At 36.1% G+C, this 14,696-nt stretch overlaps 1 protein-coding gene across 1 annotated transcript in view; it reads left to right on the top strand.

Moving 5' to 3' along the window:
• Positions 1–6,102: 6,102 nt before the first annotated feature.
• Positions 6,103–14,696, top strand: part of LOC150102788 (alpha-ketoglutarate-dependent dioxygenase alkB homolog 3-like) — a 146,793-nt gene continuing 138,199 nt past the window's right edge. The window contains exon 1 of the mRNA XM_090399397.1: positions 6,103–6,680. Within this exon, the coding sequence (XP_090255523.1) occupies positions 6,222–6,680 (459 nt within the window). The 5' untranslated portion in view covers positions 6,103–6,221. The remainder of the gene's footprint in view (positions 6,681–14,696) is intronic.

Raw genomic sequence — 14,696 nt, 5'->3', positions numbered from 1 at the left:
AATAAAATGCCCCAGGACCTGATGAGATTACCAACAAACAAAACTATAAAGGCGCTCCCTCATAAAGCAGTTATGCATCTGGTAGCCATTATAAACGCAATGCTCAGATTCAGTTATTTTCCCACTCGATGGAAACAAGCAGACATAATCCTCTTTCACAAGCCGGGGAAAGCACTTCAGTTCCCTCAGAATTATAGGCCCATCAGCATCTTTTCATGTTTGGGGAAAATTGCGGAAAAAATTATTCTCAACCGCTGCAAGATGAGGTCAACAAAAACAGTCTTATCCCGAAAGAGCAGTTCGGATTTCGTATTAGACACAGTACAACTTAACAAGTCCTCAGATTAATAGAGTTTATAACAACAGGTTTTAACTGCAGCCAAAATACAGGAGCTATCTTTCTTGATGTTGCAAATGCCTTTGATAAGGTTTGGCACAAAGGCCTTATTTACAAATTAATAACAGCTAACTTTCCACTATACCTTACTAAACTCATCGATTCTTATCTGAAAAACCGGAAATTCCAATTTAAGTTGCGCAGACTCAGATCCTCTGCTAAAAGAATCGCTGCAGGTGTACCCCAGGACTCGCTGCTATCCCCGCTATTTTTCAACACATACATTGCAGACGTCCCAAGCACGGCATCAACCAACATGGCTTGCTACGCAGACGATATGCCAATTTTGATCAGATCTCTAAGACCGTACTTAGCTACACAGCGTTTACAAAACGCAACAACAAACCTGGAAAAATGGTTTAAGAAAGGAGAATAGATGTCAATGCTGACAAAAACACCGCCATACTTTTTACACGAAGTGAAACATCTCACGGCAGAGAAATTAAGCTGTTCAATGCAGCTATTCCATGGCAATCCAAAATCAAATATCTAGGTATACAACTAGATAACCACCTCAGTTTTAATCCTCATATTGTCATAAATCAAATTCCACAATTGGCCAACTTTATTCTCTTCTCAACCGGAGAAGCCAAGTTAGTACTGAAAAGATGCTAAGGATTTGTACATAAATCATCAGATACACTTTAACATACGGATCACCGGATTGTGTCACACTTCCCCCAGCAGCATCAAAAAATTACAAGTGATTCAAAACAAGTGTCTCTGTATGATTTTTGATGCTCTGTGGTTTTTCAGGAATGCTCTCCTCCATCGAGATACTAATATATCGGATATACCCACGTTACTTCGCGGGACTGCCTATACATACTTCGCACAGGCAGCTCTCCACCCCAATCAACTCATTCAAGAGTCATCCAACTACGATGAGAACGACAGATGGAAAAATAAGCACCCGAAGGCAGCGCTGCCTTATCGGTACAAGCGCTCTCACACGGTTCTAAATTGGGCGAGCCAGGTGCTCGATAATCTTTTCCTCATTGAATCAACTCCTTAGCGATGAAGGGATAAAAATCCAAGGGATTGTCATCCATCTTGCCATAAAAGTTAACAGTTGTCGGGATATTTAAACTGTCAGATGTTTAAAAAATTTCAGTTCGTTGCTTGCAGTCGCAGTTTGACTTGAAGTACTGGTGGATGTCTGTTCAGTACAGTGGGTTTTGAAGTCCAGTGTTTTTATTAATTTTATTAAAAATACTTGTTCAGTTCATCAAAAATATTAATATTTAGAGTTTCCCTTTAAACATGGACAAGTGGCAAGAAAAACTTTCTAAATTTAAATTTGATTCTAAATCTCAGGGGAAAAAAGTGCAGTGCATCAGTTAGGAAAGTACATAAACGAGCTATTGAAAGTGAAGATATCAATGCCGGCCCTTCTCACTCACAATAAAACCATTTCTGACACAGGCAATTCAGATAGAAGAGAAACTGATGCTAGTTATGATTCAGATTCAGGTTCATAAGGTTCTTCTAAAAAGATCAAAAAATCATTAGCAAAAATTCAAAGACGACCGGTTGGAGGATTCCATTCTTAAATCATGGATCAGTTCAGGTAAACATAAAGGACAAATTCCTTATTGCAAATTTTGTGATAAAAGCATTAATGGTAACAAAAGTCTAATAATTCGTCATGTACAAACACTCCAAAATACAAGCAGAATGTAGCATCTAAAAGAAGCACACCAGGTATATAATGTCATTGTTTAAATACAGTTCCAAACACCAGTCGAAAAAACAAATTAAAGAGGCAGAATTAAGATTACGTGCATATGTTGCAGAACACAATCTGCCTTTGAGGCTTATGGATACTCTTTCAACTCTATTGAAAACCATTGCCTCTGATAGTGAAATTGCTAAGAAAATACAGTGTGGACGCACTAAATGTAACTGTCTTATAAAAATGCATTGGCTGTAGATTCACTCAATGAAATCTCAAAAAAAAATTCAAAATACTTATTTTTCTTTAATTATTAATGAGTCAACTGACATCACAGCAAATTGTGGTTCGTTACTATGATGATTCTACAAAATAAGCAGAGGATTCGTTTTTAGATATCATTGATGTTAGTGACAAAACAAGTTCAGCTTTGTTTGGAGCTCTAATAGAATTATTAAATAAGCTGAAGGTGCCTCTTGCAAAATTATTGGCTTTACTGCTGATAATGCTTCATTTATGATGGGACAACATTCTGGCATTCAGTCTTGTCTTAAATCATTAAATAAACATTGTCGCGAAATGCATATGTCACAGCTTTAATTTATGTGCAGCTGAAGCATGTAAAAAACTACCAAATTCATTAGAAGAACTATGTGCAGATATTTACAATTTCATACAAAAGAAACCGAAAAGATTAACAGAATTTAAACAATTTCAGGAACTATCGAACTTAAAACCACATAATTTGCTGAGGTTGGGTAAAACTCGTTGGCTCTCAATGCATGATGTTGTGCAAAGAATAGTAGAACAATGGAATGCTTTGGTTTCATACTTTATCTTGAGCGCAGTAGAAGATGGAATTAAGCAAGCCAAATCAGTTTTAACTGCACTACGAAATCCCTTAATTAAGGCATATTTTCTCTTCTTAGCGTTCATTCTACCAACAGTAGTAAATCTAAATTTAGATTACCAAGGCACTGAATATCGTCTTCATCTTCTAATTTTATTAGCAGGAGATAAAATGAAAATTATCATGAAATATTTCATGAAATCTCAATATGTTACAAATACCAATTGAAAAGATAAATCCGGCTGACAATGGTCAGTTTTTATTATTATTATTATTATTATTATTATTATTATTATTATTATTATTATTATTATTATTATTATTATTATTATTCCTGATACCTCCAAGGAGTCCGAAGACTCACCGCGGGAGGACACCTACAACTGTCTCAACCACTACACCGAACCTCTACCACGAATCATCTCCATCAACGCCATCTACCGCCAACCTCCACCACAACTAGTATTTTTTGTCTGTAAATTGCGTGTGTTCTGAAGGGCCGATTTGTCTGTATGCGGGATGAAAAACCCGAGTTTCCGGGATAAAAAACACTGCTACCTCCGTATGAGATCGGCTTACTCACCTTCGATTGAAATCGTCCAGATAAAGATTCTCCCGTCGCGACGAGAATTGAACTTAAGCCTGAGTGCTGAGTTTTTAGACATAAAAAATGTATATCTAGGGGCGAGAGTGGAAGCCCGTCTAATGAGTTTAGAGAAGATCAAGGTAAAATGTTTGTCCTTCTATGTTGAGTTCTTTAGCCAAGTTTTCAAACGAATAAATTTCAAAGATCCTGTATTAAAAAGTTTAGCGAGGCTGAATCCTGCAAATCAGACTGTTTTTACAGTACACCCTCTGTCCCAAAAGAAACCGAAATTTTCGAAAATAGAATAAACTATTGGCGCCACCTGTTGTATCTTTTTGTTGTAGAAAGCGACAATCTTCATTAGTGTTGTGTCAACTCTTTATGACATTTGTTTCATTAAAAGCCGAGTTATAGTACCAAGGGTGACTGTATTTTGATAAACGGTCGGTGGTCACGATATTCATGCCTTACGCGACGAATTCTTGTTGCGTAATGCATCGCTTCAAAATTCAATCGCTTCAAAACTTCGAGATAAAACTCACCATTGACCGTCTGGCCAAGCGGAACAAATTCTTTGTGGATAATGCCCTTGGAATTGTAGTAACAAATCAGCATTTTCTTTACTTTTGACTTCTCCAAGCGACTTTTTTTTCGGATGCCCCTCTTCTGGTGGTCTCCACTCAGCACTCTGGCGCTTGTTTCGGGCTCATAATCAAAACACCACGTTTCGTCATCAGTAACGATCGTTTCAAGGAAGTTTTGAGTCTTTATGAGCGGTTTTAATGAGGTCCTTGCAGTGTTCAATTCGATACATGTTTTAGTCTTGGGTCAATTTGTGGGGAACAAATCGCGAACTCAATTTATGAAGACCCACACTCTCGGTCAAAATGTTGTGCACAGTTGATTTTGGAATCCCCATTCATCTTCAATCAATCTCACGCACGATTTCGGGTTTTCTTTGATGAAATAACGCACTTTTTAGATGTTAACTTCGCTCCGTCCAGTTTTTGGACGGCCCAGCTTTTCGTCGTCCTCAAGTGTCTCACGACCACTTTGAAATCGTTTAAACCACTCGACAACTTCAGTACGGAATAAACATTCATCACCGTATGCTTTTTGAAGCATTTGATGCGTTTCGGTAAAACTTTTGCCAAGTTTAACGCAAAAGCCAATCTCAGCTCTCTGTTTGAAACTCATTTTCCGACCGTTCGTCAAATCACACTGTCACTCTTGGCATTATAACTCAGCTTCTAATGAAACAAATGTCATAAATAGTTGACACAACACTAATGAAGGTTGTCGCTTTCGACAACAAAATGATACACTAGGTGGCGCCACTAGTTTCTTCTATTTTCGAAAAGTTCGGTTTCTTTTTGGACAAAGGGTGTATAATGCCACTTGCTGTAAATTTTCTTAATGTTATTGAAGAAAATAGTTATGAAGACCTCGATAGAAAATTGCAACTATTGAAGCCTGTAGAAGCATTGGAAAAAGGTCAAGAATTCATGGTTTTTTGGAATAAAGTTTTTGAAAAAAAAATGTGGTAGGAGAAAAAATGTTTCGTAATTTAACAACATTAGTTAAAGCTCTACTGTGCCTCCCTCATTCATTAGCAGCAACTGAAAGAATCTCAGCAGTGAGAATAAATAAAAATAAAATAAGAAATCAACTACAAACTCCCTTTATGAATGGATTCCTTTTGACAAAAGAAAAACTGAAACATTCATCAGCTACAGACTTTACTATTTCTGAAGAGTTAATTTATTTAGCAAAATCTGTTAAAAATAATGAATAAATTATTAAATTATATGAAGAGCCAAAGGCTTCAATTCGGCGATATAAACTTATTTAAGTTAAGGGATATTACACCCCATATTGTTTCATAGCCGAATAAGAAACTCAAGAGTTTTATGCCGAATATAGTAAATATATAAAGTTCGGCGAGTTCAAGCGTAAGCAAATACCTGGATAGTGTTACAGCTGACCCTTTAGGGAGTGCAATACTGAGGCAACTCATGGTAAGGGTGGAGCAAGCTTCGATCTGTTTGCTACAAACTTGGTATTTCTAGGTCTACCTACTCACTGATGAGACCTCAATAAATGTTGAAACCGGTCTGGGTAGTGACCTTCTCTCATTCATAATGTACAACAGTAATACAGCTCCTAGGAGCTGGGTTTCACATTATGGGAAAATATCAAGAATAGTGATCGGAGCTTGCTCCACCCTTACCATGAGTTGCCTCAGTGTTGCACTCCCTAAAGGGTCAGTTGTAACACTATCCAGGTATTTGCTTACGCTTGGACTCGCCGAACTTTATATATTTACTATATTCAGCATGAAACTCTCTCTCTCTCTCTCTCTCTCTCTCTCTCTCTCTCTCTCTCTATATATATATATATATATATATATATATATATATATATGTAAATAGCATATTAAATAACTGAAAAAAAAAAATACTGTACTTTTTTTTTTTTTTCTTTTCAGATTTAGTACCTTTTTCCTGCATAAGTTGGTACAAAATCTTTTTGCTGGGTGGTCACCCTGGTTATGATACTATATTTCACCGATAGGTGGTACGAAGTCCACTAGTTGAAAAAATAAACTTAGATGTTATCATGGTGATGTAACTAAGTTTAACAACTGGTTTTTGTTTCGGTTCTCGAGTTGGGTTAGATTTTGTGTTGTACAGATTAAGCACTTAGTTACTTTATGTGCGTACATATCTTAAATAGTACTGCCTTGCTAGCCATGTCAGCATCGAGTAATAGTAAGAGGCGACAGTCCCGAACTCAAGGCAAGTATTCAACACCAAAACAGTACAATACGGTCGAAAGACGTTTTTCAGCAGACAGCGATACAAGTTCAGATTTTATTCAAGAGGATAAAGAATGGCATACCAAAAAGGAAGTTTCGCATACAAGTGGCCGAATTCACAATACTGAACCATTACGCAGTACTAGGCCAGGTGATATTCGAAATCGAGTGAGTTTCGGTCAGAAAAGATATCCGAGTTTTCACTGTAAAGACGAACAGCAATCTGGAAGTATTGTGCCAACCGTTCATTGTGGGCATGATACGTTAGGGAGCAGTACCTATCCTTGTAGTTGCAGTCCTGCGTTTAAAATCCAGTTCGAAGAAATTGCTTCTGATGAATGCGATTTTACGAAGGTAATTTTTTTTTTTTTCTTTCATGTGCGGACATCTGTATGCAAAATTTGATTGTTTGTGAGGGATAGGGTCTACTCACTTTTTGGCAGAAATAGGGTGTTGAAGCTTTTTGACATAAATAGCGCATCTGTGTTAGAAGCGTTCATTTCCTTCCCTTTGAACTGAAATCAAAAGCCATAACATCCTACCTCGCATCTTCTAATTTTATTATTTCTGTTATTCAAAATAGGAGAATTTAAGAGTGTATGCGGTAACGTGTTTTAGTATACTGTGTTTATTTGTATGTTTATTCTTATTGAAATCAGTTATTACTACAACTACATTGGCTCTCTATAAGTGAGACCCATTGCAGGAGGCGTTCTTTATATATATATATATATATATATATATATATATATATCAGCTTTGCTACATTATATGTTTACGTATTTATACATAATGTCAAAATCGTTAAATAGCAACAACTTTTTGCAGGGATGAACTATCTAATTCAGGACGATAACAATGATCACACACTTTAAACATTATTGGTTTTATCCCATCAACATGGAAGAAAATTTTGTTCTTTGCTAATTACACCTTATACTTCCAGTAAAAATTACGGTTGTCTCCAATGGATGACAGTGGTCATCTACTAACTGAAGACATTCACAAACATTCTGCCATCATCGGATTTGAACCCATAGTTTACAAGTTGGAGAATGAAATGCTGTTTGATTTGCCAATTCTTGCTCTGTTACACATTATTATACATTATTTTTATTTGTTTCTAAATTATATGAAGTGCACAACTAAAGCGTGGAAACTTGAAAGTGGAGCAAATGCACCTCATTTTCTCATGATGTTCACTTGAAACTTCCCTGCAGTAGTACATTCAATCAATGCTGAGCATATACTGTTCATGCTCTTTTATAATGATACTGATGAAATGCCATTTATTGAAAAAATAATTTATTCTAAAAAAGCTTTCTTTTAGTTCCACAGGCACAAAGACGTCTGTGGGATTCTAATAGTCTCAGACAAGTATTTGTTTCTGTGAAACTAGATGATTTTTTTAGAATAAATTATATTTTCAATGATGTGGTCTCTCTCAATAAGTCCCTGACTCCCTGGAGGTCTCTGTTAATAATAATAATAAACCAGCAAGAACAGTATATGCACAGATTGACTGAATGTACTATTGAAGTTCCAAATGAACATTTCTAAAAAGTGAGGTGCATTTGCTTCTCTTTCACATTTCTGCTTGAAATGCATTTATATTGGCATTATCTGCAAAGGACATTCTCTGCATCATCAAAGGGAAGTTTAAAAAAAAATTGCTCTGAAACATATGCATTAACCAAGAGCATTTTTTGATTAAAATTAGGAAGAATATATGTGGGAATTATACTAACAACATGATTACTTTTAACATATTTTACTTTTCACATTTAATAACAGTTTAATTGAGCCTTTTGATTTCAATTTGTTCCTGAAAAGTTTCTATAAAATGCATCACTAATGCATGGTATTATTTGTGGAATTCTTTTGCAGGAGCAAAAGAATACATAATTGCAACTCAAGACTGAAAACATTTATAATAGTTGTTACATTCTGCCCTTGCCCCCTTTCCCCATGTTCCATTCATGTAAAAGATAAATATCAAGTGATGAAGATAGCACAGGTAAGAACATTTAGTGCTTTAAAATGAGCAAAGAAATGGATTATCAGACCTGTGCAGTTATGTGTTTTCCCCCTCTTTTAGCACCAAAGTTTTTAAATGACTACTGGCATATCCGTTGCTAATTGCTTTTCTCTCATCCTTAATGAGTTCTGTTGTTGTGTATATTCAGATAAATTCAGTTTTCTTATTTAATATGTAGAATGTAATATCTCGTATTGGTTCTAAAAGCAAGAAATCACTGCTGTTTTCTGTTTTCCAGTCTTGGGAAGACATGGAGAATAAGTATTTAAGTATTTTTCCATGTATAAGACTAACCCTACTTTTTCGAACCCAAAATTAAGAAATCAATATTTTAAACATCAAACAGAACATATTTGATATTTTTTTAAATATTCAAAGTATATTTAGTAATTAGGTAATATTTTAAAGATACATATTAAGATGCATCACTCATTTCCTGGCATATCACTTTCTTCATCACTATTACTTTCAGACATATCACTTTCTTCAACCTCTGCAGCATCACTGTTTCTTCTGAGTCACTGTCTATATATATATGAGATCATCCTCAGTTCCATCCATGGCATTGCTGATTCCACATTTCTTGAAGGACTTCACAACCACATCTTGCTTGACTCCATTCCATGAGTTTAGGACCCATTTGCATACCTCACTAATGGTGGTTTTTTCACTCTTCCTGTCGGCGTCAAGTTATTACCTGTTTTTTTGCATCAATTTATTCCATTCTTCTTTTATCAGAGCTTTGAAGGGCTTGTTGATAGAAATATCTAGTGGCTGTAGCTGACCTGTAAGCTCACCAGGAATAATTGCTAGCTGTGTTCGCAAATCCGCTGCAACCCTTTTTGTCTTTTCTGTTAAATGTGCTTGAAGCTGATCAAACACGAGCAGAGCTAGCCTCTTCGAGAGCTCACCAGGTGGTCTTCTGGGCCAAATCTTTGCAAACCAAATAGCCATGATCTCTTCATTCATCCAGCCATTCTCATGAACTTGGACAAGAACGCCAGGTAGTATGCTTTCTTTAGGATACTTTTTTCTCTTAAAAATGAGCATAGGAGGCAGTTTGGTATCATCTGCACAGCATGAAAGAAAGGACAGCAGTATAGTGTGTCTTTTCATGATTGCCATCACTTGTTTTGATTGGCAATCACTTGTTTTGATTGCCACTGTTTTTACCCATTTCATATCAACAGTTCTGTTGGAAGGCACATCAAAATTAAGAGGCACCTCATCCATGTTTGTAGTCTGACTTGGTTCAAAAGCATATTTTTTCTGAAGTTTTATGACATAGGAGTAAAACTTGGATTTTATCCTCATAAGCTGGTGGCATTTTTGGGCTAACTTGGTTTGTGTTCTCATGGCCAACCCTTCTCTCCTCATGAAGTTGAAGCACCATTTTGCCTTTCTTGTGAAATCAACAATGTTCATTTCTCTTGCGAGCCTTTTTGCCTCATGTTGAATAAGCTTGGTTGTCACACATATCCCACTATGGTGCTGCTCCATAATCCAAGTCTTAAGCCTCTGCTCCAAGTTTGGCCATTTTGCTGGTTTTCCTTTTAAGGTTTTCCTTTGGCCATTTTGCTGGTTTTCCTCTTCTTTTTTTGGCATCTTGAGTAGTTGTTCTTCCTGTTTTCTCCACTGTCTAATCATACACTCAATAGGAGGAGATCCGAACTGCCCATCTGAAGCTTTATTTCCATGTTCTTCGTAATTGATGACTTTAAACTTGAATTTTGAAGAATATGATAATCGTTTTTGATTTTCAGACAATTTTATGGGCTAGTGCTCAAAATATTGTTAATGCGTTAATTTATCCCGCCAACGAGTGGCAGATGTATGAATGCTTTCAGAGTTCCGATTGGTTTATTCAGAATCAGCTGTTATTGATGTCAGTCGACAGAGTTAACAAAGGCCAGTGGTTGGCGGAAACCTGTTCACAGAGACAAGGTACTGGCAGTTTCGCCACGGCAACTGCTGGTCTCTCAACCAGTTACCCTCAGACGACCCCCAATTTTTAGTCTTTTAAAAATTACAGAAAAAAAAGTATCGTCTTATACACGATAATTAGCATGGAAAAATACGGTAATTAGCATGGTATTGGGCCATTCATTTGGCATGTAACAACTGATTTGGGGGCAACTTCATGAAATCTGCTGCTCTCTGATAACTGAGAAATTAAGCATGTGAAATGTCATGTACATTCTGTCTAAAATAACTTTATTATACGGAAGCGAAACATGGACTGTTTTATTTAGAAAAAGACTAATTTAGAAAAGGACGATCATGTATAGACCCAGCCTTCTGCCTAAAATTAATAATAGAGAAAAGAAGAGAATATAATTTAGAAAGACATATTGCATTTATTGACTTTGAAAAAGCATTTGACAAAGTTAAAAGAAACATATTATTTAACATATTAAAAGAAAGACAAATACCAAATAATATCCTAAAAGCTGTCAGCAGTATATATGAAAATAATCAAATACAAATAAGATTAAATCATGAGCTATCATATACAAGAGAGATAAACCAAGGGGTCCGACAGGGATGTCCCCTCTCAGCAACTCTTTTTAATATCTACTTAAATGAAATAATAATAAAATGGAGTAAAAATTTACATCAAGGAATTAAACTTTCACCTACAGTTAACTTAAACACTCTCCTCTTTGCAGACGACCAAATAATAATTACAAATTCTGAAGATAACTTACAGAAAGCTATTTTAAATCTAAATGAGATATCCAAAGATTATGGTATGATAATATCAATGGAAAAATCAAAAACTATGGCCTTTAAAGGACAAGATCCAGCAAGAACTAAAATAGTATTAGATAACAAGATCTTAGAACAGGTGAATTCATTTAACTACCTAGGATGTATGATCACTTATGAAAATGAAAAAGATATAAACATAAAAATTGCAAACTTTTTATGTTTATATCTTTTTAAATAACAGGAGTTAATAGTTTAAATATAGAGTTAATTACTCCTGTTATTTAAAAATAACAGGAGTAATTAACTCTATATTTAAACCAAACCTATTTCAAAAACAAACCAGGCTAAAAGTATACAATACATTAGCCCTACCAGTCTTAATGTATGGAAGCGAAATCTGGACAATAAAACAAAAAGACAAACAAAGATTAACAACAGCAGAAATGAAGTTTGAGAAAAACTGCAAAGTATACCCTATTTGATCACAAAAGAAATGAAGATATTATGAAAGAATTAAACCAAGAACCAGTAATTGAAAAAATTAAAAAATATAAACATAGATGGATGGAACACGTTCAAAGAATGAAAACAAGCCTTAAAGTACAAGCCATTAGGAAAAAGAAAACCAGGACGTCCTCTTAAACGATTCAACGATGACTTCTAAGGCCGGAACAGGCCATACTAGGCCTAAATCCTTGATACGTATGATGATGATGATGATGAAACATGGACTATAAAAAATGAGAATGAAAAACCGATTCAAACAGCAGAAATGAAATTTCTCAGAAAAACAGCTGGATATACCAAGTGGGACAATAAAACAAATAAAGAAATTTTACAATCCCTGAATATAAAACCACTTAACCACTATATAAGTAAATATACACAAAAATGGCTACAACATTTAAATCAAATAGACAGTAGCAGACTGCCAGAAATGCTATACGTATATAAAATAAATGAAAAAAGAAGCTTAAATATAAAGAGCCAACAGGCTTCATTTCAGCGATATAAACACTATTTAAATTAAGGGGATATTAAATCCCACATTGTTTTAAAATCGAATAAGAAACTCAGAGATTGGAATCAGAGAGTTTCATGCCGAATATAGTAAACTATAAAAATATCAGCGATTACTAGCATGAGCTAATGCAAGTAGTCCTAGTATGTAGTACAATACCGGGCAACTCGTTGCAAAGGTGAGTAAAGTTCTGATCGCTATTCTTTGGTATTTTCCATAATGTAAAAACACACTTCCTAGGAAATGTATGCTGTTATTACATTATGGTAGGAGGTCACTACCCAGACCGGTTTCAGCCTTTTTTGAGGCTTCATCAGCAAGTAGCTATTCTTTAAGTTTTTTCGTGACGTCAGGGAGGGGGGGGCAGGAAGATACTTTTTTAAGTAATACTTAAAATTACTTAAAAAAAAGTATCTTCCTGGCCCCCTGATGTCACAAAAAAACTTAAACCTTTCCGCTCCCCCCCGAATATACGGTTTACCAAAAATTCACAAACCCAATTCCCCACTCAGGCCTATAGTAGGTGCCACCAATGCACCTTGCTACAGACTGTCTAAACAGCTGGCCAACTCTCTGACCCCCCTCCCCCCCTCACCGGAAGGTCCACTTCCTATATAAAAAACTTGACCCACTTTAAAGCCCTCACAGAAAATTTAACCTTGAATAATGCAGACATATTGGTAAGCTTTGATATCTTCTCTTTGTTTACCAATATTCCCTTAATTGACACCTTATCTCTCTTAGAAAACGTTTTTCCCTCTGACATCTTAGATCTCTTTTCCTTTGCCATTAACTCTGGGTATTTCTCTTGGAAGAACAAAATCTACAAGCAGATAGAGGGAACTGCCATGAGATCCCCCTCTCACCCTCCTTGCCAATTTCTATATGGAAGATTTTGAAAAATGAGCCATAGACTCAGCCCCACTCAAACCTTCTATCTAGCTAAGATATGTAGATGATGTGTTCTCTATTTGGCCTCATGGCCCAGACACGTTAGACTCCTTCCTCAGTCATCTCAATAGCCTACATCCAAGAATCCAGTTTACTATGGAAAAGGAAAAGAACAATTTTACCCTTCCTTGACACCTTAGTCACACACCTGCCTAATGATACACTTGCCTTCACTGTATACAGAAAACCCACACACACAGGCAGATACATTCACAAACTCTCCCACCACCACCCCTCTCAACAATATGGCATTATTAAAACTCTTACCAAGTGAGCCCACAATCTTTGTTCTAGTGGAACTGCCCTCACTACTGAGCTTAACCATATACACAGCACTTTCCTCTCCAATGACTACAGCGAACACAGTATCAAAAAAATAATCAGTTCCGCCCCCATTCCCCGTCCTTCTCGTCAACAAGAATTTAAAAATGCCATCACCATACCCTACATCCGTGGCACATCCAAAAAAATAGCCAAGATACTAAAAAAGTACAACCTACACACAGCATATAAGCCCCACCGCAAACTGGTTACCCTTATCCGTTCTACGAAAGATCAGCTCCCTCCTCTCTCTCTGCCTGGAGTTTACAAAGTACCCTGTTCCTGTAAGCTGGTGTACTTTGGACAGACAGGCAGATCAGCATCCATCTGCCTGGAGGAACACGTCTTACATCTTACAACTATAGCCATTCAGGCTTGGCTGACCACGTTTTGGACACCACCCACAGGAGGGTATCTTGGAAGAAGACCTCCATGCTCCACCACAGCAAATTCAAGAAAGAGAGACTTTTCTTAGAAGTAGCAGCAGCTCTCAGAAACCAACCAAATCTTAATAAATACGGTTGCATTAAGCTTCCGAAGATTTGGGAAACACTCGTTACCAGAGGTCCCGCCTTACATTCCAGGCCACCTACTACTGCCCTTAGAGGGCGCTCCACCTAGATAGGACTTTAGTGTCACCCACGTGGTTGGGCTTAGTATTGTGTGATATTCGTGTGCATGTTACGTTAATTGTTTTTGTAATTCCCATAGATGTCCTAGTGACTAGGACGAAATATAGGAAGTATTAAATTCTATTTTAATTCTTTTTGAGTGTTGTAAAAAAATCCATTAAGCCTCCAACATGATATTTTAATCATTGTTAACATACAAATTGAAAGAGCCTTAATTAATGAACAACAGAAAGGCTTCAGAAGAGGAATGGGAACCATTAATGCTATCCTGGAACTTAAAATACTAATAGAAAGATCACTTGAAAGAAATAGGAATATTTACATATGCTTCATAGACTTTCAGAAAGCCTTTGACCGGGTAAAACGTATTCAAATGTTCAGTATATTAGATAAATTCGACAAAGAAGATCATGTACTTAAGATTATAAAAATGATTTACACCAAACAGAAAATGCAGCTGTTTAACTCTGAGGCTTCTGTAGTGAAAATAAAAAGAGGAGTTACACAAGGTTGTATCCTTTCACCAAATCTATTTAATATGCATAGTGAGACTGATGAAAAGATTGAAAAACAAAAAATAGCAATTTGTATCAATGGTATAAAATACAACAATCTTAGATATGCTGATGATACCATTCTAATAGCAGAAAACCAAAATTAATTAATCAAATTATTGCAGCTACTAATTGAAGAAG

The sequence above is a fragment of the Typopeltis vanoorti genome, chromosome 10 (genome assembly GCF_054136105.1).
Source record: "Typopeltis vanoorti isolate ZY-2024b chromosome 10, IOZ_Tvanoo_1.0, whole genome shotgun sequence".
In the NCBI taxonomy this organism is placed as follows: Eukaryota; Metazoa; Arthropoda; class Arachnida; order Uropygi; family Thelyphonidae; genus Typopeltis; species Typopeltis vanoorti.
This window is presented reverse-complemented; position numbering and strand designations above follow the sequence as displayed.